The sequence below is a fragment of the Gorilla gorilla genome, chromosome 13, assembly GCF_029281585.2.
Source record: "Gorilla gorilla gorilla isolate KB3781 chromosome 13, NHGRI_mGorGor1-v2.1_pri, whole genome shotgun sequence".
NCBI lineage: Eukaryota > Metazoa > Chordata > Mammalia > Primates > Hominidae > Gorilla > Gorilla gorilla.
Genome location: NC_073237.2, coordinates 127,042,786 through 127,068,595, shown reverse-complemented (window position 1 = coordinate 127,068,595; position 25,810 = coordinate 127,042,786). Strand labels below are relative to the sequence as shown.

Sequence of the window (25,810 nt, the reverse complement as noted above, 5' to 3'; positions counted from 1 at the left end):
ATACCCAGACTGTCCATTTGGTTCACTGCCCATTTCGTATATATGCTTGATATATAGTAGGTCCTTGTATTAAGCATGCATTTGCTCTTTTTTTTTTTTTTTTTTTTGAGACGGAATCCCGCTCTGTCGCCCAGGCTAGAGTGCAATAGTGTGGTCTCTGCTCACTGCAACCTCTGCCTCCTGGGCTCAAGCGATTCTCGTCTTGAACCTACTGCAGCCTCCTGAGTAGCTGGGATTATAGGCACCTGCCACCACGCCTGGCTAATTTTTGTATTTTTAGTAGAGACGGGTTTTCACCATGTTGGCCAGGCTGTTCTCGAACTCCTGACCTGGTGATCCGCCCGCCTCGGCCTCCCAAAGTGCTGGGATTACAGGCATGAGCCACCGCGCCCAGAGCCTTTGCTTTTCTGTACTCAGATGCTTTGAGATCTTGGGGACTTGCTCTTCCCAGAGGGACTGCCCCAACCAGGGTTAACTGGTTCCTGGAGATAGTGAACAACTCGCCCAGGAGGTCCCTTGCAAGTGCATGCCACCCAATCCAGAGCCCACACCCACAAACACCTCCTTTATTAGGCTCTCTTACTCAGGGCCAGTATCCAACTGCCCTGATCATCCCAAGGCCAGACACCAGACAGCTAGGGAAAGCCCTTATATAAACCCCAGCACCTACTGCAGTTATTCAAACCAACCAATCCTAAGCCTGCTTACCTTGCCTCACCCATTCCTTCCCATGGAAACCACAATAAAGGCTCTTGCTCATGTTTACCCCTCCTTCCCTCTGCCTCCTGACCAACTCGGTGCTTTCCTGTGCGGCTCTGCATGGCGCACCCTGCCTCTTGTTTCTAGAACAAAGATTTCCATGTTGGCATACCATGTCAGATTTCAGGACCCTTGAAATAGCTCTCTGCCGGGCGCAGTGGCTCACGTCTGTAATCCCAGCTCTGTAGGAGGCTGGGTGGGTGGATCACTTGAGGTCAGGAGTTCAAGACCAGCCCGGCCAACATGGTGAAACACTATCTCTACTAAAAATACAAAAATTAGCCGGGCATGGTGGCAGGTGCCTGTAATCTCAGCTACTCAAGGGGCTGAGACAGGAGATTTGCTTGAACCTGGGAGGTGGAGGTTGCAGTGAGCCGAGATTGTGCCATTCCACTCAAGCCTGGTTGACAGACTGAGACTCCATTAAAACAAACAAACAAACAACAACAACAACAAAATCTCTCAGTAAATCTCTGTTGAATTGATGAATAAACTTTTTCAGCAGGCATTGCTGGGCACCAGCTATGTGCTGTGGGACCACAGAGCTGGATCATTTGAAGCCCCAGTCATCGAAGTGCTAAGATGTTCAAAGATGGGGAAGGGAGAGGGAGGACAGACAGAAAAGCTTGCCTGACAGAGGAAGCATTTGAATGAGCCTTGAAATGAGGGAACCATGGACCCTGAGGAGTTGGGGTGGGGAACAGGTGAACTCCAGGTGAAAGTAACTGGCAAGGAAATCCTGAAAAACATGAAAACAGAGGCAGCAGGGACTCTGTAGCCCAAAACTCTTGGCTCAATCCTCATCTACCTACTGGGTTCACCTCGTGTTCCACTGAAATAGTAAAATGGTAAAAATAACTGCATAAACCTTTTTTTTTTTTTTTTTTGAGACAGTCTCGCTGGAGTACAATGGTGCGATCTTGGCTCACTGCAACTTCCACTTCCCAGGCTCAAGTGATTCTTGTGCCTCAGCCTCCCAAGTAGGTGGGATTATAGGCGCCTGCCACCACGCCCAGCTAATTTTTATATTTTCAGTAGAGCTGGGGTTTCCCCATGTTGGCCAGGCTGGTGTCGAACTCCCAGCCTCAAGTGATCCGCCCACCTGTGCCTCCCAAAGTGCTGGGACTATAGGCGTGAACCACTGCGCCTGGCCAACTGCATAAACTTTCTAAGCAGAGACGTGCACACAGATTTCAGCCTAAGGATGCTCATCAAAGCATCACTTGTTCTGAAAGTATTAGAAACAGTGTCAATGTCTATGGTCATATTAAGCATGTCCCTGAATATTTTCATACTTCTTCAATCAAGAAGTGGGGTCTGGCCAGGAGTGGTGGCTCAGGCCTGTAATCCCAGCACTTTGGGAGGCTGAGGCCGGTGGATCACTTGAGGTCGGGAGCTCGAGACCAGCCTCACCAACATGGTAAAACCCTGTCTCTACTAAAAACACAAAATTAGCGGGGTGTGGTGACAGGCGCCTGTAATCCCAGCTACTCGGGAGGCTGAGGCAGGAGAATTGCTCGAACCCAGGAGGCAGAGGTTGCAGTGAGCCGAGATTGTGCCACTGCACCGCAGCCTGGGCAAGAAGAGCAAAACTCCGTATTAAAAAAAAGAAGAAGAAAAAAAAAAGAAGTGAGTTCTGTGCATCCTCTCCTGCCGCAGGACAGGATTCTGACTGCTTTGATGGACAGCATATGTCAGAAATGCCTCTGTGTGACTTCAAAAGCTAGGTCAGAATAGACCGTGCCGCTTCCTCCTGGTTCTCCTTTTTTTTTTTTTTTTTTTTTTTGAGACGGAGTCTCACTCTGTAGCCCAGGCTGGAGTGCAGTGGCCTGATCTCGGCTCACTGCAAGCTCCACCTCCCAGATTCATGCCATTCTCCTGCCTCAGCCTCCTGAGTAGCTGGGACTACAGGCACCCGCCACCACGCCCGGCTAATTTTTTGTGTTTTTAGTAGAGACGGGGTTTCACCATGTTAGCCAGAATGGTCTCAATCTCCTGACCTCATGATCCGCCCGCCTCGGCCTCCCAAAGTGCTGAGATTACAGGCGTGAGCCACTGCGCCCGGCCCTCCTGGTTCTCTTGAAACACTTGCCTTTGAAGCCCTGAGCTGACACATAAGAAGTCTGACTATCCTGAGGCCATCATATTGTGAAGAAACAGCCATGCCTGGCAACTAACCTGCCACTGTCCATAACTTCCTCTGCTCATCCACAGACATACATCCCAGCAGGCCACCTGCAAGGCAGGAGGGAAGCTGGAAACTCAGAGTGTCTGTTCCTCTAGTTCAAGGGATTCAAGAATAGTGGGCATCGGCCGAGTGCGGTGGCTCACATCTGTAATCCCAGCACTTTGGGAGGTCAGGAGTTCGAGACCAGCCTGGCCAATGTGGTGAAACCCTATCTCTACTAAAAATATAAAAAATTAGCCGGGCATAGTGGTGCATGCCTGTAGTCACAGCTACTCGAGAGGCTGAGGCAGGAGAATAGGAGAATTGCTTGAACTGAGCAGGCAGAGGTTGCAGTGAGCTGAGATCGTGCCACTGCACTCCAGCCTAGGAGACAGAGCAAGACTCTGTCTAAAAAAAAAAAAAAAAAAAGAATGGGCATCAGAAAGGGCTGAAGGAAGGGAGTGCAAACAGCTGCCTCAGATGTCCTCTGGTGGCTGCCCAGTGGGGTGAGTGGTAGGAGCATCTGCCACCCTTCTCACCCGCCAAAGGCATGCTTGTATTAACAAAGATTCCAATTTATTGAGCACATACTATGTGCCAAGCACTGAGTCATGTATGTATTCACATATAGACATTATCCCATTTGATCCTCATGTCAACCTTAGGAGCTAAATATCACTCCACTTTACATGTGAGGAACCTGAGGCACAGAGATATTAATTGACTTGCCCAAGATCACACAGCTAGTGAATGGCAGAGTGGAGTTTCAGACCCAGATCATTGGCCTCTATCTAGAATCTTCTATTGCTGGAGGTCTTGGACCATGCAATAAGGCAAGAAAAAGAAATAAAAGACATCTCAATTAGGATGGAACAGGTAAAAGTGTTTTTATTCACTGGTAACATGATCATGTGCTTAGAAAGTCCTAAGGAACGTACAAAAAAGTACAGGAATGAATAAGTGAGTTTTGCTAGGTTGAAAAATACAAGGTCAATATACAGAGCTGGGCTACACTGCATCCCCATGGGAGATGCAGAAAGCCCTTTGGACTGAATCTGCGGGCTGACCAGGAGGTGATGTGGCCTAATAGTCACAGGCATGGCTTCTGGGGTCAGACACTTGAAGGGAACCCCACTCTGCCACTCACTGAATGAGTGATGTGGCAAATTATTTACTCTCTCTATGCCTCTGTTTTCTTGTACTTCAAATGGACATTGATTAAAAGAGCATTGGGGGAAAAGATTGGGGGATAGTATCCACTTGTGGGTTTGTGAGGAGGATTTCTGGAATACATATGTTTAAAGCCCTAAGCCCGGCTGGACTCATGCCTGTAATCCCAGCACTTTGGGAGGCCAAGGTGGGTGGATCACCTGAGGTCAGGAGTTCAAGACAAGCCTGGCCAACATGGTGAAACCCCATCTCTACTAAAAATACAAAAAATTAGCTGGGCGTGCTGGCGGGTGCTTGTAATCCCAGCTACTTGGGAGGCTGAGGCAGGAGAATTGCTTGAACCTGGAGGCAGAGATTGCAGTGAGCCATTGCACTCCAGCCTGTGCAACAAAAGTGAAGCTCCATCTCAAAAATAAAAATAAAAATAAAGCCCCAAGCCCAGGGCTGGCCCACAGAAACTGCCATGGCTGTGTTTGCATGTCTTCGATTAGGGGGGCTGCAATCTCAGGAAAGGGGCCCTAGGCCTCTGCTGGAAATGCAAGCAAAGTAAGAGGTTAGGCTTTTCAGCATCATGCCTCCCTCCAGCGTGCAAATCACAAGTCACATCCTTTCACCCTGGTATCCCAGGCCCTGGCAGCACACTTCTGTGGAAACAGATCTGTGGGCAAACCAGAGGCACCTTGGTCTGCAGTTACAGCCAGCTACCACCAGGTGGGTTCTGGAGCCTGGGATGGGGATCCTTGGATCTGTTGGCTGAGACTTCACAGGACAGAATGACCCACAGAGAACAATTTCGATTTTTGTTCAAGGGCCTCATTGACCTCTCTGAGGTCTGACTCTGGGAGGCACTACTTCAGGAAGCCAGAATTATTTCCTGGGAGTCTCAACATGTGGGCAGGAAAAGCACCTGCCATTTCACCCCTTGGCATCCAAGGGAGGGGGACTCAAGACAGATAGGCTTTGGTCAAGGGAACAAGAGGCCTAGATGGGGGCTGCATGGGAGGGGGGAATGCAGGGGCCACCGGAGGCACTGGGAGCCTAATGGTGGGGTGTCAAAGGAGAAGCGAGGTTCCAGTGGGAGGAGAACCAAAGGTGACTTCCCCCACTGGCCTGAGGGAGTGAACCCCAGATGGGGCCTGCAAGTGAACTCATCAGGTGTCCAACCCTGCCTGTGCCTCCATTTCCAGGGTCCAGGACAAATCCCTCAAAGTATGGGGGTCTTTAGGAGTACACCCCTGAAGTTCCAAGTGGGGATGGGCTGTGTGTCCAAGTGTAAATTCCCAAGTGTCTGCAGGTGCACATGTGTGCACACGTGTGCTGGATGAAGATGCAGAGTTGTATCTGCGGGATGCCAGGAAACCACACACCCAGTGGGTTGGACGATGACACCCTCATGGCTGGTGTATGCTGGAGCACAGGTGTGAACTCACACTCCCCTGCACGCACCTCCTTCCTGGAGAGGAGAGGCGAGACTGGCCCTATAGGAACCATGAAGCCCTCTGGCTTTAACTCGAGGTCTTCCTGCTCCCTGGTCTTCTTCAAGAGGGTCTGGAAATGGGTGCCCAGAACATTTGGAGAGTCTAGGCATTGGGAGGACACTTGGTGGCCATTTTGGCCCATTCCCACTGGCTGCTTGAACTCCTTTGAGTTGGCCATTAAAATGAAAAAAAAAAAAAAGTAAATATTTGGGAGAAGTTACAGAATAAGGCACTGATGTTTGAGCCAGCTGGAAACCGGGAGAAATCTGCCTGGCCCCTTTCAAGATTTCCGGTTGCTTTGCACTGTGGCCCATCTCACTGAGCTCTGACATCCCAGTTGTGACAGAGAGAATTTTCCTGTACACACCAGTAAGTGGAACAACGCTTACCCACCCCTTTCCAGCTTCTAGACACTTTCTATATTTCCTTCCTACAGATAAAAGTGTCCACCCATTCAGATGCTAAATGATAAATGTTCCAAGTAATTTTTATTTTAGAATACAAGAGAGGTACAAATGTATTTACAGTTGTACATATACAATCAAATAATAATATATCACAGTTTTGTAAATATCATTTTAGATAAATATTTACAAGGCTAAAGTGACCATCTTCTGGAAGTAGAACACAGTTTCTTGAAAACTCTATACATTTTATACTTTTCATTAATATTATAGTTTATTTTACAAAACGCCCTACGGGAATCCTGGTAAATGACTGCAAAGTGTGAGAGGCGACACCAGAGGGCGCGCACGGCCCGAATTTGAGGAAACGGGCAGGGACCGAGGGAAGTGTGGGCAGACTGGGCGGAATTCCCGGGACTGGGCACAGCTCGGAAGCGCTTCGTGGCCACGGAAGCCACCTTAACCTCTCGGGCAGCGGTTCCAGTCTTGCCCTCCTCTCGCTGGAGTGTGTGTGTTGGAAGGGGCTGGGGGGAAATTTCGCCTTCCCAGGCACGATGTCACAGCTGAAGGGGAGGGGGCATTGGTCCAACTCCTTCATTTTACAGATGGGGAAACTGAGGCCCAAAGAGGTGCAGGGTCTTGCTTGGGGTCCCACAGAGGATTTCCATTGTGCCTCCACTCTCAACGTGCCTGGTGCACTGCAAAGAGCTCCTTCCTCATCCGTCCCCAGGAGCCAGGTTTGGGGGTAAGCTGGCCTAAAGGAGAGAAGGGCCCAGAAGATGCATGTCTCTCCGGGTCTCTTCCCGCTGCCGATGGACCCCAGTAGCCCGCACCTGTCAAGGTTGCGTAAGGACTCCCGACACTTCAGGATACCAGTCCCAGGGGCCGGAAGAGGAGATGGCGCCCCCACAACCCCCGCGCCCGACCACACCCGGACAAGGAGGTCGCCCTCCCTTCATTCCGAAGCACAGGACTCTCGGTGGCGGAAGAGGGGGCTCCCCTTCCTCTGCTGAGGGGCCCTCGGGGGCTCTAAGTCCGCTCTCCTGCCACCCACGAGGGGGATGCCGGCCTGGGCGCCCGGCTCTACAGCAGCAGGGAGACTCGGGGGCGAGGCCAGGCAGGGAGACCCCCCTCCCAGAGGAGGCGGCCGAACAGCCGCACCAGCTGCGTGGCCTGGGTGAGGGACGCCGCCCTCAGTGTCCTCATCTGCGATACGGGCCAAGGCGGGGGTGCCTGAGATCCGCCTCCGCGGCGCAACCCCAGCGCGCGGGGCTCCGTGACGGCGCCGGGCCGGGGGTTGGGGCTGGAGGGCGAGTCTCGCTGCGGGGCCGGGGTGCCGGGGACCCAGGAGCGCGCGGGGCCCGGCGGGGGCGCGGGCGCGCTCACAGCACCATGGCAGGCAGGTGGTGCGCGGCGGCGGCGGCAGCGGCGGCGGCGGCGGCGAGCGCGGGCGCGTGCGCGTGCGGGGCCGGCAGCGCGGGCGAGTGTGCCTGCAGCGCGGTGCTGGGCGGCCGGTGCCGCGCGCTCTTCTGGTGGGCGCGCAGGCCGGCCAGCTGCGAGTAGGCGCTCTGGCACACCTGGCACTTGTAGGGGCGCTCGCCCGTGTGCAGGCGCACGTGGTTGCGCAGCGTGGACGACTGGCTGAAGCGGCGGTTGCAGAAGCGGCACACGAAGGGCTTGTCCAGCGTGTGGATGCGCATGTGCGAGCGCAGGTTGCTGCGCGAGTTGAAGCCGCGGTGGCAGATGACGCATCGCATGCGACCCGCGGGGCCAGCCGCCGAGTCCGCCGGGTGGAAGTCCTCTGGCCGCCGGGCGGGGCGGGGCGGGGGAAGGGAGACGGAGAAGGGGAGAGAGCAGCCCCGTTAGAACCGGCGCCCCGCAGCCCGGGCCCTCAGCGCCCCCCGCCCGGGGCCCGTCCGTCCTTGAGGGTGGGTGCTGCTTGGGCGGTGGCAGACGGACTGGAGGGACAGCGAAGGGTACCCCGGCTGGGGGGTCCCATAGGAGTTGGACTCCCGATCGCGATGCGAGACCTCGGGGACTTAGCGACTCAGCCTAGCTAAACCTCAGCTTTCTCATCTGTAAAATGGAAACCTAGCACTGCCTTTTCGGGCGTACGATTGCCCGAGAGGATGCGAAAAGACGTCTATGAAAGGTCTCTGCGCTAAGCACCCGACCTGCCTTAGCCAGTGCCTGAGAGGTGCCTGGATTGGAGCAGGCCTTCTGTAAAGGGGAGCAACTGTGATGACCCCCGCCCCCAAACCTTTCATTAACTCATCCCACAAACATTTACTGAATGCCTACTCTGTACCATGGAACGGCGCCTCGGTTTTCTCCTTCCTGAAATGGAGGTAATACTAGCATGGTAAGGATCAGTAAAAAACAAAACAAAACAAAACATATATACATATACATATATGTATGTATGTATGTATGTATGTATTTTTTTTTTTTTTTAGACGGAGTCTCCCTCTGTCTCCAGGCTGGAGTGCAGTGGCGCGATCTCGGCTCACTGCAGCCTTCGCCTCCTGGGTTCAAGTGGTTCTCCTGCCTCAGCTTCCCTAGTAGCTGGGAATACAGGTGTGCACCACCACGCCCAGCTAATTTTTCTATTTTTAGTAGAGACGGGGTTTCACCATGTTGGCCAGGATGGTCTCGATCTCTTGACCTCGAGATCCGCCCACCTCGGCCTCCCAAAGTGCTGGGATTACAGCCACAGCGCCCGGCCAAAAAGATTTTATTGTATTTTATCTTTTTGAAACAGGGTCTGGCTCTGTCACACAGGCTGGAGTGCAGTGGTGCCATCTCAGCTCACTGTAGCCTCGGCCTCCCGGGTTCAAGCGATCCTCCCACCTCAGCCTCCCAGGCAGCTAGGACCACAGGCTCATGCCAGCACACCTGGCTAACTTTTAAATTTTTTCTAGAGATGGGGTCTTGCTATGTTGACCAGGCTGGTCTGGAACTCCTGGGCTCAAGTGATCCTCCTGTCTCTGCTTCCCAAAGTACTGGGATTACAGGCATAAGCCACCATGCCCGGCCTAGAGAAATTAATGTTTGTAAAACATCAGCTGCAGAGCAAGGACTTAATAAACAGTAGCTCACCAGCTCAGGTTCATCCTCCAAAAATAAGGACCACTGACCACGGTGCCTCAAGCCTGTAATCCCAGCACTTTGGGAGGCAGAGGCAGGAGGATCATTTGAGCCCAGGAGTTCCAGACCAGCTGGGCAACATGGCGAGACCCCATCTCTACAATAAATTTAAACAATTAGCCAGGTGTGGTGGTGCACGACTGTGGTCCCAGCTACCTGGGAGGCTGAGATGGGAGGATAGCTTGAGCCCAGGTGGTTGAGGCTGTAGTGAACCAAGATAGTGCCACTGCACTCCAGCCTGGGTGACAGAGACTCTGTCTCAAAAATAAATTAAATAAAATAAAAATATGGATAATCAAATTTCACAGGCCAGGTGCCGTGGCTTACGCCTGTAATCTCAGCACTTTGGGAGGCCAAAGTGGGCAGATCGCTTGAGGTCAGGAGTTTGAGACTAGCTTGGCCAACATAACAAAACCCCATCTCTACTACAAATGCAAAGATTAGCTGGGCATGGTGGCACACGCCTGTAATCCCAACTATTCGGGAGGCTGAGGCAGAAGAATTGCGTGAACCTGGGAGGCAGAGGTTGCAATGAGCCAAGATCACGCCACTGCATTCCAGCCTGGGTGACAGAGTGAAACTCAGTCTCAAAAAAAAAAAAAAAAAGGAAGAAAGAAAAAGAAAAAAAATACACAGAGGTTTTATGAAGACCCAGTGGGATGATATCTGCCAAAGGTTTAGCCCAATTCTTGGCAAGAAATAGTTGTCGAGCAAATGGTCCCTGCTGTGATGGGCAGTGTCCCCCTGACACACACACAGGCACAGTCTGTCCTGCCTTCCTTCAACAGGCTTATACGGAGCATCTACTCTGTGCCAGGCCCTGCACCAGACATCATCGACAGGGCAAGGAAATATACAGGTTGTCAGAACCAGAAGGGAACTTAGAGATTATCTTGCCTAGGACCTTCCCTTCACAGGTGAGGAAACTGAGGCACAGGACATTTCCAAGATTGTACAGCAGAACTAGAACTCAATCCAGGCTCCTGCTGCCCAGCTCCTTTCTTCTCCTGTCACACCTCATTGCCTCTCTGGTCTCCCCCACATACCCCCCAGACAGTCTATTCTGGCCAGGAAGCAGGAGGACCATCTCCCACCCATGCCCGGCCCATGCGGCAGCTCCAGGGGCATCAGCCTCCTTGGACCTGTATGTCTGATCTGCTCAATGCTGCCAGACATTGAACCAAGGTCCCCGGAGGCCAAGAGCCTCTCTGCCTCTCTCATTCTCTCTCTCCCCTCGCTGGGCTCCCCTCCCATGGGTCTGTGTCTCAGTGGCCCCATGGGGAACACCTACCATGCTTGTTCTTTTTCTGGTCCTCCTCTAGCCCGGGCACACCTGGGATCCCCAGGAAGGTGTTGTGTGAGTTTCCGTACCACACCAGCAGTTCCTGGTCAGGCGGGATCATCTGCAGGGAAGAAGGCAAGAGGAGGTCGGGGAGGCTGCAGCTGGGAGGTGAGAGAGTTGGGGGTCTCTGAGCACCCCTTCACAGCCAGGAGACCTGGATCCAGTCTCAGCCCTGAGAAAGCCACACAGGCCCATTTCCACTGAGCTGTCCCGGGAAGCTGCACAAACACGGAAGGCCCTGGGGTGTCGAGCCCCTCTGCCCCCCTCTCCCTGCCCAGGCCATCTCTGTCCAAGCTCCAGCCACAGGAGTGCTTCCAAGCTGACAGCACCAGAGTGGACGCCTCACAGCAAGAAGTAATGGGAGATGGAAAACTAGAAACCTTTTCCATTCTTACCCCGGGGAACTAGAGTCAGCCAGCCCCCAGGGCTGCAGGGCTGAGCCAGATGTTTCCAAGAAGGGTGGGCTGTGGGGCACGCCAGGGTACTTGGCTATACCCTGAGGCGATAATGTTCCGGAAACATCTCTTATCCAAAGCTCCCATAGGCATCCCACATCACAGGTACTTCCCGACCAAGCACGGGGCTCTGAGTGTCTCTGTGCACACGGCAGATGCTAAAAAAGAAGCATTCGGATGGATGAACACCTCCACCCCAGGAAACATTGGGGTACACTGCCTTACACAGAGTCCAGTTCACCGCGTCCTAGGTCAATGACAGAGAACCCCGCAAATGATGTTGGGGCTCTGATGCTCTCGGGGAGGACCTGCCCCAGGCTCCTCCATGGCAAAGGATGTTGGTCAGAGGGTTTTGCAGTGATGATCCAGGGAGGCGTAAGGGGCCTGCTTCTGGGGTGGCACTGATCATAAATGCCACACACTCCGGGACATCCCAAGGGGCCTGCCTGCCAGGCCTCTCATGGAAGCCAGTTACCTTTCCCAAGTGGGGAAGCTCCAGGCCCTAGCCAGGCAGGGCGTATGAGAGAAGGGACATCCTATCACTCTCCCGAGGCCTGGACCCCAGAAGTGCTGGCCTTGGCACCTGCCCCTGGGGGCCACTATCTGATGTGCCCAGAGAAACCCAGACACCCCCAGGCAACAGCTGGTTTGTTTTCCTGGCAGGTCCTTTTTTAGTTGAAGCACAAAAGATCGCATGGGATTCCATCTAGAGGTGTCTGAAACCAGGCCAGGACCCCGCGTTGGCTTCTGTGGTCAGAGACAGGGCCCCCTCTGTGTCTGCTTGGTTCAGCCTGCAGAGCCCACACTCAGAACTCTGGCGTTCACTACGTCTTCCTTCCTCTGGTCAGAGCCTGGAAGACCCTCAGACCATTGCAGCAAGCTCTGCTCGCCCCTGAAAAGAAGGGAAAGTGGAGGTCGGGCGTGGTGGCTCATGCCTGTAATCCTAGCACTTTGGGAGGCCGAGGCGGGTGGATTACTTGAGGCCAGGAGTTTGAGACTAGCCTGGGCAACATAGCAAAACCCTGTCTCTACAAAAAAATAGAAAAATTAGCCAGGCGCGGTGGCGCATGCCTGTAGTTCCAGCTACTTGGGAGGCTGAGGCAGAACTGCTTGAACCCAGGAGGCAGAGGTTGCAGTAAGCCGAGATGGTACCACTATACTCCAGCCTGGGTGACCACTCCAGTCTGGGTGACAGAGCAAGACCCTGTCTCAAGGAAAAAAAAAAAAGAAGAAGGGAAGGTCGAAAGAGAAGGGGTGGGAACAGGAGGGTGTGAAGGGGCTTAGGTGACAGCCATCCTCCTGAGACTCAGCCTAGAGTCACCACGTCCATTTCCACATGCCCCCATGGTTCACGGGGCATCATGGCGAGCCTTAGGGTCAGTAAATGACGAGAAGCCAATGTGGAAACATGAAGTGCAGTCCCAGAAGCCACAGAAAGTTAGACGGTGCCTCCAAGAAAGTGGACAGATAGAATCTGGCACCACAGCAAGATCCCTGGTGACCTCTCTGCTCATTCACAGTAATGGCCACTGTCCAGGAGGCCAGCACGTCAGAGCTGGAGGCCCCTGCTGGAAAGGGGCAGAGAAGAAAGAGGTTCTGATTTGCGTGGTTTTTTTTGTTTTTTTTTTTTGTTTGTTTTTTTTGAGATGGAGTCTCGCGCTGTCGCCCAGGCTGGAGTGCAGTAGTGCGATCTCGGCTCACTGCAAGCTCCGCCTCCCGGGTTCATGCCATTCTCCTGCCTCAGCCTCCTGAGTAGCTGGGACTACAGGCGCCTGCCACCACACCCACGTCTGGCTAATTTTTTGTATTTTTAGTAGAGACGGGGTTTCACCGTGTTAGCCAGGATGGTCTTGATCTCCTGACCTCGTGATCCGCCCGCCTCGGTCTCCCAAATTGCTGGGATTACAGGTGCGAGCCACCGTGCCCAGCTTTTTTTTTGTTTTTTACATTTTTAAAAATTCTACTCTTTTTCCAGACCTCACTGGGGTGGAAGGAAGAGGTTTTGTGAACCTCCCAGAAAAGCAGATAATGGAATTGAAATATTTAACATAAATTAATTGTGAAGGAAGTCTGTCTATGAGATGGTGCAGATGAGCCCTCTGTCACCAGGTCCATGTGTGACCTTAGACAAGTCACTTTGCCTTTCTGTGTTCCTCAAATGAGGGGGTCAGGGAGGGAACACGGTCCCTGAGTTTCCCCCCAACTCTAAGACTCTGGTTGTAAGTCACCTCCGACATCGTCCTGACCCTTGGTTTCCAGTCTTGGATGAAACCGGACACGTTGATGTCATGGTTCTTCCAAAGCAATCAGCACCCTCCCCCAGACCACTGAACACACCCCACAGGGGGTTCCTGCTCAGTCTGGAGTCAGACATGTTGGGATCCACTAGGGCTCCCCATCTGCTGAGCAAGTGACCTTGGGCAAGTTGCCTCACGTTGTGGGGCCTGTTTCCTCACATTGCCATGGCCTCAGTGAGTGGTTTTTGGGGTGCAATGGAGCATATGCATAAAGCTCTTTGCATAATCGAGACATGGAAGCGCCAGTGATTGTTTTTCCTGGAGCTCGCCAACCTCTCAGAGAAGCTGGCAGCGGTTTCTGGCGCATCCAGGTCCCTGCAGGAGTGCTCACTGAGCCAGCAGAGTTGCAGAGGCCGCTGGTTCGGTGGAAGCCCAGGGTGACCGGGGTTCTGCCTTCAGTGTCCAGCAAGAGCACAGGCTGGGCCCGAATGCTCCGAGGACACGAGCCCCGTGCAGGTACCCCCAATTCCCAGCCCCATCTCCCCCAGAAGGGAAACCAACTCCTCCAGCACAGATGTGGGATGAGATGGGAGGCTCAGCAAGCCCCCAGCTGAACTCACCTCCAGGCTCCAGGCCTGGGGGTCATCAAATACTAAGCCAACACCGGCCTTTTAATTTTAATTGAAAACAACTATTATTAAATATAAATACAGTAACAGTAGGCCGGGTGCAGTGGCTCATGCCTGTAATCCCAGCACTTTGGGAGGCCGAGGCGGGAAGATCACTTGAGGTCAGGAGTTTGAGACCAGCCTGGCCAACATGGTGAAACCCCGTCTCTACCAAAAATACAAAAATTAGCCAGGCATGGTGGGTGGGCACCTGTAATCCCACCTGCTCAGGAGGCTGAGGCAGGAGAATCGCCTGAACTTGGGAGGCGGAGGTTGCAGTGAGCTGAGATCATGCCACTGCCCTCCTGTCCGACCAACAAAGTGAAACTCCATCTCAACAAATAAATAAATAAAATAAGAACTCTGATGGCGACTATTGCAGTATAAGGGTGAGTCATTTATTTACTAAGAACGCTTTTAATGTACTAAAATTAATTTTACTAATGAATTTAAAAATTAAAACAGCGATGCAGACATATGGACCGAATTGTATAAACATATAACATGGTATGAAATGAGCAGTCACTCTCTGCCACTCTGGATGCCAGCCATTGTCGCTGGTTTGCTGCTTGTCTTTCCCCAGAAGCGTTTGCCATTTCGAGACTATTTTAAAATGCAGACTTACAGTTCATGGAGAGTAGCATTATGCCATCTACATCATGCCTCTGACTTTTTAAAAAATAATGAGCACATATTACTTCTATACACACACAGACACACACACACAAATTATCTTTTAAAAGCAAGAAAATCAGTTAAGAAGAGCCTACAGTTTGGGTGTGGTGGCTCTCACCTGTAATCCCAGCATTTTGAGAGGCCGAGGTGGGTAGATCACTTGAGGCCAGGGGTTCAAGACCAGCCTGGCCAACATGGTGAAACCCTGTTTCTACTAAAAATACAAAAATTGGGCCGGGCGCAGTGGCTCACGCCTGTAATCCCAGCACTTTGGGGGGCCGAGGTGGGCAGATAACGAGGTCAGGAGTTTGAGATTAGCCTGGCTAACATAGTGAAACCCTGTCTCTACTAAAAATACAAAAATTAGCTGGGTATGGTGGCATGTACCTGTAGTCCCAGCTATTTGGGAGGCTGAGGCAGGAGAATCTCTTGAACCTGGGAGGCAGAGGTTGCAGTAGGCTGAGATGGCGCCATTGCACTCTAGCCTGGGAGACAGAGCAAGACTCTGTCTCAAAAAAAAAAAAAAAAAAAAGAAAAAAAAGAAAGAAAGAAAGAAAAGAAAAAGAAAAAGAAAAAATAATAGCCAGGCTCGGTGGCTCAGGCCTGTAATCCCAGCACTTTGGGAGGCCAAGGCGGGCGAATCACCTGAGGTTGGGAGTTCGAGACCAGCCTGACCAACATGGAGAAACCCTGTGTCTACTTAAAATACAAAATTAGCCGGGAGTGCTGGCGCATGCCTGTAATCCCAGCTACTCAGGAGGCTGAGGCAGGATAATCGCTTGAATCCAGGAGGCAGAGGTTGCAGTGAGCCAAGATGGCATCATTGCACTCCAGCCTGGGCAACAAGAGCGAAACTCTGTCTCAAAAAAAAAAAAAAAAAAAAAAATTAGCCGTGAGTGGTGGCACGTGCCTGTACTCCCATCTATTCAGGTGGCTGAGGCACGAGAATTGTTTAATCACCTGAACCCAGGAGGTGGAGGTTGCAGTGAGCTGAGCACTCCAGCCTCAGAGACAGAGCAAGATTGTCTCCAAAAGAAAAAAAAAAGAGGCTGCTGGAACTGAGAATGACACATATTTCCAGACAGCTGTAAGCCAGCAGCCCCAACTGCCCAGAGGCTGGGAACTGAGAGTCTCTCTCAGCCCTTCTGTGCCCCGTGCCCAGGCTTCTGGTGTCTGCCTGCTCCCAGGCACCCGCCATCAACAAACTTCTACTATCAAGTCCAGAAAACCCAGGAACCTGCAGCTTCTTCCCTGGAACCCTGGGATCACTGTGCAGAGGCTCCTGGGGTCCCGCCAGCTGACTGCCTGGATGCAAAGAACAGCCACCGTGCCCTCTAGGCCCCCTCGGCAGCACTCTTTACTGCTGAGACTCAAGCCTGGCCTGGCTGGCTGGGGCTCTCTGCTGGGGCTCGGAGAAGCAGGATCAGCTGGTCATTCACTTTTCTGGGGAGCAGGGATAGGCTCAGGACACAAAACAAACAAAGCAATTCCCAAAGGAACCGAGTCCTGTACCACAAAATCCACATCAGCAAAACTCTGGAATACCAGCGCCCGAGTCTCTTTTGACAAATGGACATGCCCTGTCAACGTGCTTCTCTGGGCCCTATCAGCCCAGAAGATCTGTCCTGCCCCACTTTCTGAATTTTTATTATAAATTGGAAATGACAGAATTTTTGGTTTGTTCTCCTGCTGTAAATTCACATCCTGCCACTGAACACGCTCCCAGGAGACTGCAAATACCCTCCGCTTCTCCACAGGGTCTGAAACCCCAGTGTAAAAGGATCTCAATGTCATCTGGACAAACATCAATTTCCATTGTACCACAGATGTCCCGACACACCAATTAATAGAGTTCCAGCAAATAGATATTGGCCAGGGAGGCCACATGGCATGGTGACTCAGCACTCCAGCTCAGGGCTCAGACGGGCCTAGGTTCCCATTGCAGCTCAGCAACTTCCCGTAATCTCCGTAACATTTCAGTTTCGCCGTCATAAAAATGAGGATAGTAACAGAGAGCAGCACCCCAAGGACTGAGCAGATTCTATTTTTTAATAGTTGCTGGCCAGGTGCAGTGGCTCACTCCTGTAATCCCAGCACTTTGGGAGGCTGAGGCGGGCAGATCGCTTGAGGTCAGGAGTCTGAGACCAGCCTGGCCAACATGGGGAAATCTACTAAAAATACAAAAATTAGCCAGGCGTGGTGGCACACGCCTGTAATCTCAGCTGCTTGGGAGGCAGGAGAATTGCTTGAATCTGGGAGGCAGGGGTTGCAGTGAGCCAAGATTGCACCATTGCACTCCAGCCTAGATGACAGAGTAAGACTCCATCTCAAAAAAAAAATAATAAAAAAGTTGCTAAGACCCTTTTATTCCTTCAACATTTAGTGGCCACTTACTATGTGCTAGGCACTTTCTAGAACTGTCATTTTAGGCACCTGAAGTTATAGTAAATTCTGTGACTGGAGTAAGCCAGGAGGTTCCCCAGGGGCCACATCAGTGGATCCAGCTAAATGCACGCCCTGCTGCGGAACCTCCACTGACCACCTGGGTTCTAAAGCCCCGTTGCCTTCGTCTCTGTTGAGAAGGCTGCCATTCTGTATTTATGGAAAGTTTTAGAGCAGCAATAGTATATTCTGCTTATTGAATAAAGATGTTCCTTCCTATTTTTGGCAAGTAATGGGTTACCGTTATGAACTATGAGTGGCAGTTCTGAGTGGCAGAAAGTTTAAGAAAACATCACAGCAGAGGTCCTTCTCCTTGGCTAACTCACCCACATGCACAGAATAAACAGCCGATTGATTCCCGAGTCGTCCAGGGATTGGCCTGGGGAACAGCAGTATCTTCCAGTCTAGCCCAGAAGGGCTGCGTGGGCTCTGGGCCTCGGCCTCATCTCGAGGGTGGTCACATACACCCAGACACACAATTTATCTGGTAAGTGGAATCTGACATTGTGACAAAATGGTTTGAGAAATCTGCCACCACAAAAAACGTATCCACTTTAAAAGTAAAATGGGTGGCATTTTATTTCCTTGTCATTCACACAGACAGCCCCTTCTTAGAAGGCTTGCTAACTCTGTAAAAGCACTGATAGCCAAATTGGTGGATCTGTCTATATCACATATGTGATATAGTGTGTGTGTGTGTGTGTGTGTGTGTGTGTGTCCTGATCCTCTTTTTTATGTTGTTGTTGTTGTTGTTGAGACGGAGTCTCACTTTGTCACCCAGGCTGGAGTGCAATGCTGCTGATGGTTCACTACAACCTCCGCCTCCTGGGTTCAAGCAATTCTCCTGCCTCAGCCTCTGGAGTAGCTGGGATTACAGACACCTGCCACCATGACTGGCTAATTTTTGTATTTTTAGTAGAGACGGAGTTTCACCATGTTGGCCAGGCTGGTCTTGAACTCCTGACCTCAGGTGATTCATCCACTTCATCCTCTGAAAATGCTGGGATTACAGGCGTGAGCCACCATGCCCTGCCTGATCCTCTTTTTTCAACTTAAATTCATGATCAGATGTAGATGACCATTTTTCCTAATCCTATAAACTCAAATGCTTCCCTGAAGATATTCTTCAGCCTCCTTGCCTTTGGACTGAATTTCTAAGTGTCTATTCATGTTTCCTGACTTTGTTTGGCTTCTAGCCAGTGTGACCTGCACAGCGAGATGAGACTCAGGCCCCCACATCTGCCTCAGCCTGGAGCCCTCTTGCCAAAATGATGTAGGCGTTTCTGGTCTGTCTCTTGTGTTCACATGTGTGGGTATGTGTGTGCGTGTGGGGTTGGTGAGGGGATGGGTTGGAGCCCTCCATCACATCTGTATCAGGATGGCTGGGAAAGAGGGTATGAAGGTGAAGATGTGTGTGACAGAGGGTGGTGGGGTGAGGATCTGGGAGGGTGCATTCTGTTATATGTGGGGTTCAGCTACACTGGAAGCCAATTTTAGGATGTGGTGGCCCAGCCAGATGGTCAAGGAACCACCTCTGTCCTGGGCCTGGGCTACCTTCAGTCCTCTCTGCACCCTGCCCCACGGCCGTCTTACCTCACTTCAAACCCAATTCAGGAACCGCTCAGCTTTTTCTTATCCTCCACTTCCTGTTCCTCCAAGCACCACCCCTCACCTGGGACCCAGGCTAGGCCCCCTGCTGCCACCTTTGGGAGAGTCTCTGGGGTGTTGTTATTCAAGGACAACCAAAGGAACCCATCCCAGAAGCTACTAGGCCCTGGCATCCCCAGGGGTCTTAGAAAGAGCTTCAGGGTCTGAGTCCTGGGGAGAAAATGGAGCATGGACTAAAGGTTGGTCACTCTCTGCTCCTCCAGAACACCCAAAAATCTCCATCAAGCCCTAGCCCCACCCCAAGGGGAGCAGAGAAGTGTGGTGGGAAGCACCTGACCGCCTCTGCACAGCACTTGCTACTAGCCTACCCCCAGCAGCCTGTGGGTAGCTTCCCTCTACTCCTGGGCCAGATTTCCCGCCAAAGGACACTGTCCAGGGAGGGTCCCAGTGTGGGCCTGCCAGGGCGACCACGTCTCTGCTTGGTTTGCACCCTCAGCCACTGGCCAGATACCTGGATCTTTTCTGCCTACCAGGCACTGCCCTACCAGGAAGCCCTCGTCTTCCCACCCTCCTCTGAACCTTCCTGGCTCAGCCTCACCCCTGCCACACCACAGGAAGTGAAATTTACCTGTTATCTTCTTTTTTTTTTTTTTTTGAGATGGAGCCTCGCTCTGTCACCCAGGCTGGAGTGCAGTGGTGCCATCTCGGCTCACTGCAAGCTCCGCCTCCCGGGTTCACGCCATTCTCCTGCCTCAGCCTCGCGAGTAGCTGGGACTACAGGCACCCGCCACCACACCCGGCTAATTTTTTGTATTTTTTAGTACAGACGGGGTTTCACCGTGTTAGCCAGGATGGTCTCGATCTCCTGGCCTCGTGATCTGCCCACCTCGGCCTCCCAAAATGTTGGGATTACAGGCTTGAGCCACTGTGCCGAGCCTTTTTTTTTGAGATGGAGTCTCACTGTGTCACCCAGGCTGGAGTGCAGTGACACTATCTCGGCTCACTACAACCTCTGCCTCCCTGGTTCAAGCAATTCTCATACCTCAGCCACCTGAGTAGCTGGGATTACAGGCGCCTGCCACCACGCCCCGCTAATTTTTGCATTTTTATTTTTATTTTTATTTATTTATTTATTTATTTTTGAGAGGCAGTATCGCTCTGTCCCCCAGGCTGGAGTGCAGTGGCGCCATCTTGGCTCACTGCAAGCTCCGCCTTCCGGGTTCACGCCATTCTCCTGCCTCAGCTTCCCGAGTAGCTGGGACTACAGGCGCCTGCCACCACACCCGGCTAATTTTTTGTATTTTTAGTAGAGATGGGGTTTCACCATGTTAGCCAGGATGGTCTCGATCTCCTGACCTTGTGATCCGCCCGCCTCAGTCTCCCAAAGTGCTGGGATTACAGGCGTGAGCCACAGCGCCCGGCCCCTAACTTTTGTATTTTTATTAGACATGAGGTCTCATCATGTTGGCCAGGCTGTCTCGAACTCCTGACCTCAGGCAATTCACTCACCTCAGCCTCCCAAAGTGCTGGGATTACAGGCATAAGCCACGGTGTTCAGCCTGTTACCTGGCCCTGTCTGTCTCCTCTGAGAAGGCTCAGGAAGCGCAGCTATTAGTGCAAACACTCCCCCCAGATGGCCAGCAAAACCCCCAAGTCTGCTGCCACCGAGGGAGACCTGGTTTTCTGGTCTGTAAACTGTAAATAATCACAGAATCCTCCTCCTGGGGCCGCAGGGGATTAAATACCATACTGCATATCCAGCATCTGGGAGAAGCCTGACACACGGGGAGCCATCGCTGAGTTTGGAGTCATGAGCCGTAAGCCACTGGTGCCCATGCATGCAGAATGAGGGCCATCAGACAGCTAAACGGCTGCAGACACATGCTCTCTCTCCCACCCCAACGCATTCCCTGGGCCGCCTCTCCCCATCTTGCTTCTCTGTGTCTCTGTGACCCCTGAACCTCAGGAAACCATGAGCCAACATCTGGGGACCTCACTATGGAGATGCTCGTGACATTCCCAATGCCATCAAGGTGAGAGCTCCATCATTTCTGATCTGCAGCAGAAAGCTTCCCATGGAGGTCACACACCTGGAGAGCGGGATGTCTGGAGACCCACCTGTCTGCCACAGCCCCATGGCCTGCACAGAGCCAGCGAGGCCAGTGTCAGCTCCCCTCTGTCCACTGTGGTTCCTGGACAGCGCTGCCCTGCACACCTCCCCCCGCCGGGTTTACCGGCTGGTCCCTACACAACAGTGCACACACACACACACACCTCAATGGCCTTGTAGAAGATGCTGGTGCCGATCTGGACCACCTCCAGGTTCTGCTCCTGTTCGTTACGTGCACACTTGATGTAGGTCATCCAGCTCCGGTGGTCCTCCTGGCTGGCATCGATGAAGTAGCGCACCGTGCCATCCTCATTGAACACCTGGGCACAGATGGATCAAGGACCAGGTAAGGCAGGGCTATGCCATGTGTACCATCTTCCAGGCACATCCACACACACACTCTCCATCCTCACAACAGCCCCAGGAAGTGGATAAAGCTTCATTTTCCCACTGAGGAAAGGAAGGCTGGAGAGGTGCAGGGACTTGCCTGAAGCTAGCCGGCTGGAAGTGGCCCACAGGGGATCAGTCTCCAGGGCTCTATGGGCTGACCATGATACATGCTCCTGTTGCCGTGTCCTCCCTACCCCCAGAAGAAAAGGGTCTCCAAGGGGTCACTGCCCAGACAAAGTGGCCCTGAGCTCTCTCAAGGGATGCAGAGGTGCTCCCCATGGCACTGGGAACATCAGCCAGGCCTCAGAGAGGGAGGATCCTGGAGTCCAGGGAGGGAGGGCTGGGTCACTGTGGCACTCCAGCTTGGCCTAAACCCCTTCACGGGAGCTGCCAAGGCCACTCAGAGGTCAAACTGGACCCCAACTTCCTGACCCAGCAACTGGAGAAGGTGGTTAGTGGCCCAGCCCTCCAGAGGAGGGAGATGAGGTCAAGAGAGGCCTCTGGGCCATCCCGCAGTTCTATCAAGTTGGGCTTCTCCAGGGTCCGCCAGGAGGGGGCTGGAGTGGGGGAGCGGGCGAGGGAATGGGTTTAGGAAGGGTGTGCACCAGTCTGGCCTCAGTGTTTTTCCTGTTCTGCAAGGTTAGGAAGAAGCACAGGGGTGGCCCTCCCTGGCACTGGCACTGTGATGGGTGGAAAGGCCTAGGATGGAAGCCTCTCGGAGCCTCCGTGAAAAGGGAACAGTAAGGCATGGGCTACTGAGGCCATCCGTGACTGCAGGCTGGGGACACAGAAGCTGACTCAATGCCACCTCAGCCACGGTCATCGTGAATGTCATTCTGCTTTCACCAGGCATTCTCCTTTCCAGCCCCACCTCACCCCCAGCCCAGGACTGGCTTTGAGGGGCTTACCAGGCTGCTTCCGGGGCCAGGGAAAGAATGTAAGTGGCTGGGAAGAGGCCTGGAGGGATGGCGCGTGGGGACCCTGGGCAAGCGACCTGACTGCTCTGGGTCTCAGTGCCCTCATCTGCCAAGTGGAGCCAACCACATTCTTGCTCTGCCGGGGTGTCCGGAGGAAGGAGGGTCGGATTTTCGGCACGGGTTGGGAGGAGCCTAGAGGCGGGGTGAGCTCCAGGCTCAGGCGGCTTAGAGTCCCGGCTCAGGGGGCGTCCAGGCCAGGAGTGTCCGCTGCTCTCAGCCCGGGTGGAAGCCGCGACGGCCGGACGCCCGAGTCCTACCCGCGGCCAGCGCCCCTCGCCGGCCCTTGCGCCCCTCTGCCCCAGCCCGCGCGTACCTCCCACATGAGGTTGTTGTTCTTGCAGATGTCCACGTGCTCCGGGGCGATCACGCGGCCGGTGAAGGGGCCCATCTCGGTTCCCGCCTTGATCCACGTCTTGGAGAAGATGCCGAGGCCCTCGCCAGGGATGGAGCTCTGAGCGATGATCACCTCCGCTGGCAGCACCAGGCTGGACAGCTTCTGCACTTCTGCGGCGGCGGGGCCAGGAAAACCGGTCAGAGCCCGAGGCAGCCGAGGCCCGGCCCTTCCTTCCCCGCCGGGACCCCGGCTTCGGTCCTGCCCAGACCGGCCAAACCCAAGTCGGCCCCAAATCCAGAGAAGCCACCCGGGTGTGGGGGCAGTCGGATGTGCGGAGGCTCAACGACCTCTCTGTTTGCAACCTGGGGACCCTCCGTGCCCTGGAAAGCGAGTGGTGCGTTGGGGATCATTTTTAGAAACGGGTTTTTAGTCTCTCCGCGAATTCTCAAAGCATTCACAACTTCTTCCATCCTCTGCCCCGGATAAGTTTAAGAATTAGTGAGCCAACGGCAGCGAGCGGTTTTATGCACGGGGAAACTGAGGCCAGGTCCTGCAAGGAGGTGAAGGCCAACCGGAGACTCTTTCGCCTAGTCGGGTTCCGGGAGCCCACTGTGCGTCCAAGCGCTGGGCACTGGCAGAGGAGCCGGGCCGTGATCAGCGCTGGGGACAGACCTCGGGCTGGCAGGTGTTGGAGGTGCCAAAGAAGCACTGGCAGCAGCTGGCCAGGCTCTGCGCTCGCTGTGTGACCCTGGGCGCGCCCGAGTCCCTCTCTGCTCCCAGGCCCTGGGGTGCCAGGGAGGGCGGCGCCCGGCAAACCCCGATGTCATCTCTCTGGGCGGGGAGGAGCCGCGGCGGCCCCCAGCTCCCCGAGGGTTCCCCTGTCGGGCCTCTGGGGCCGGGCTGGGAGCGGCGAGGCGCACAAGGGCGGCCTCCATGTCTTACAAGGTTCCCCTCTAAGCTACCTGGGAAAATACCCGGCGAGCGGGCCGGCTGAAAGGGGGGGTTAAACGGTGTCCATTGCGGCGCGGCCGGCAATTTGTCACGCTGTTAAAGTGATCGCATTCATTCGGCTCCATTCGAAAGAAATTGCTAATTCTAAATTCATTAGCCCTGGAAGAATGCTGTAGCAGTAAATTGTAGCTCAATGCGGAGGGGACTTGTTTAAAAGGGGCCGAGGAATTCCCCTTACAAAAAGGGGGGATTAGGTGGTTGACATAGCGTGAATGGAAGTGGAATTAGTCTTCACGGTAAATTAAGAGAGGAACAGAAATCGTAAAGGGGGAAAAGAGGGCGACGCGCAGAGATGCCAGAGCCAGGGAAAGATATTGTTTGCGGGTTGATGAATGAGGAATAAGAACTTGAGACATCTTAAAGAAAAGAAACTTTTCTCGCTCTCTCTTTCTCTCCCTCGCTCTCCCTTTCTCTCCCTCGCTCTCCCCGCGGCTTTTTCTCCCCGCCCGCCCTCCCTCCACCCCCTCCCCAGCCCCGGCTGCCTTTTAAAGTTCTTGGTTTAAGTGGGAACTTTCGCGGGTCAAGCCCAAGTTAACTAAATGAATTTAAAACCCCTTCTTTTTGAGTCAACTGCTATTACACGCCTAGTAAGGCTGTAAATGCCGGGAACCCGCCAGCTCAAGCGCAGGAGGGGAAGGGAGGGGCCGGTGGGGGCGACAGGGCCGAGCGACGGGGTCGCCGGGATCGGTCCTTGAGCCCTGTGGGCTGCGGAGCTGCCCCGCGCCCCACCTCGGCTTGGTGGCTCGCGTCCTGGTTTGGCCCATGGGGAAACTGAGGTGCACCGAGCGCCGGGAGAGCCCAGGTTGGCGCGAGTAGCAGCGAGGCCGGGTATCCCAGCCGCGTCTCGCGCATCGCCAGGACGGCAATGGGGGTCGCCGGGAGGAGGGATTGCGCCGGGCTCCGACGGCTGGACTCACCGCCGGAGAAGGACTGCGCCAGCACCTCGGCGGTGAAGGCTGTCTTGGGGCTGGCGTGGTGGCTCTTGTCCTCGAAGAGCTGCTCCCCGAGCACGTTGCGCCAGCGGCCGTACAGGAAGCTGTGCAGGATGTCGGAGGTGATAACCTCGGCCAGCGCCAGTCCCGGCGCCTTCAGCCCGGTCTTGAGCACCAGGGCCTCAGCCGGGAGCACGGAGCCCATCATGGGCGGCCCGGAGCTCCCCGGCGCCGGGGTACGGCCGGGCCGACGGGGGAGGTGGGCGGGCGAGAGGGGAGCCCAAGGGGCGAGAGGAGAGCGCTGCGATGGAGAAGGAACCAGAGCAGGGGGAGGACGGAGAGGAGGAGGACGCAGGAGGGAGCGGGAGGTGAGGGGGCGACTGGGAGGAAAGTGAACGAGGGGGAGAGAGGAAGAGAGATGGTGAAATCTGTAGAGATGGCAAAGGCGGCGCGGAGGGTGGAGAGACGCGGGTGGAGGCGGAGGCGGGTGCGGGGGGTGCGGGGTGGGTGAGAGGCGGGTGGTTGCAGGGAAGCGGCAGCAAGGGGCTCTCAGACGCGCGCTAGCCTCTCGCACACTCGGCCGGGGCCGTCTTCCCCTTGGCAAAATCTCAGCGCCTTTATAGGAGCCGCAGTGACCCTCCTAATTGGTTATTAATGACCCCCTGACGTCGGAGGACAGACTTGTTGTACCCGGCTGGGCTCGAGGAGCCTTCGTCGCGAGAGCGCGAGGGGCGGGGGCGCGCGGACCGCTCCAAACAGTGCCCCTCCACTCCTCCCTCCCCTTCCTGGTCCTTCCTTCCCCCTCCTGTTTTTCCTTCTCTCCCCGTGGGAAGCGCCGGGCAGGGAGGGAGGCTCAGCCGGCTCTGAGGAGAGGAGGGGACGGAGAAGGGGAGGGGGTGCGGCGAGGCTCTCTAGGACTCCAGGGACCAGGCTAGACAAGAGGGGACGCCTGGTTTCGGGCCTCGCGCTCCCCTCAGGCCTGATCCATGTTCACCGGCCTGGCCCAGCCCGGCGTTCACCTTTCCTTTGCTGCCCCGGCTGGCCCGCCCAGCCCTGCACCGCTCTCCCTCCCTGGCCAGAGCCCGCGTCCTCTTCCCTCTCCGGCCCTGCACTCCCCGGGCCGCCACAGTCGCCCCGAGCTCGCGCGCAGCCCTAGTTGCCACGCGGATCCCCTGCTCAGACTGCGCTGCTGAAGCTGGCGCTTCGCTTCATACGGGCCGCGCCAACTCGGTCGCTGTGCACGGTCGGGTGCGAAACTCCTCCGCGGGATCACCGGGCTGCCGAGGCGGGGCCGCAGCGGCCGTCGGGGCTGGGGCTGGTATCGGCCTGAGACAGCTTCATGGGCGGCCCGGCTCCCGGCCCTTGCGGGGCCAGGTCGGGGGTCGAGATGGGCGGACAGGAATCGCACTGGCAGCCTGTCTCTGGGAAAAGAATTTCCTACGGGATATAGGGGGATTGAAAGGGGTCCCGAGACCCTTCCCAGGTGGGAGCAGGCGTGCCTGAG

At 54.5% G+C, this 25,810-nt stretch overlaps 1 protein-coding gene across 1 annotated transcript; it reads right to left on the bottom strand.

Moving 5' to 3' along the window:
• Positions 1–6,045: 6,045 nt before the first annotated feature.
• On the bottom strand, positions 6,046–24,574 carry PRDM12 (PR/SET domain 12). The gene is made up of 5 exons (XM_004048748.3): positions 24,292–24,574; positions 22,343–22,533; positions 20,827–20,982; positions 10,417–10,528; positions 6,046–7,779 (listed from the first exon to the last, which is right to left on the bottom strand). The coding sequence occupies exons 1-5, from the start codon at positions 24,512–24,514 to the stop codon at positions 7,361–7,363; spliced, it is 1,101 nt and encodes a 366-aa protein (XP_004048796.2). The 5' UTR covers positions 24,515–24,574; the 3' UTR covers positions 6,046–7,360.
• Between the last annotated feature and the right edge of the window lie 1,236 nt (positions 24,575–25,810).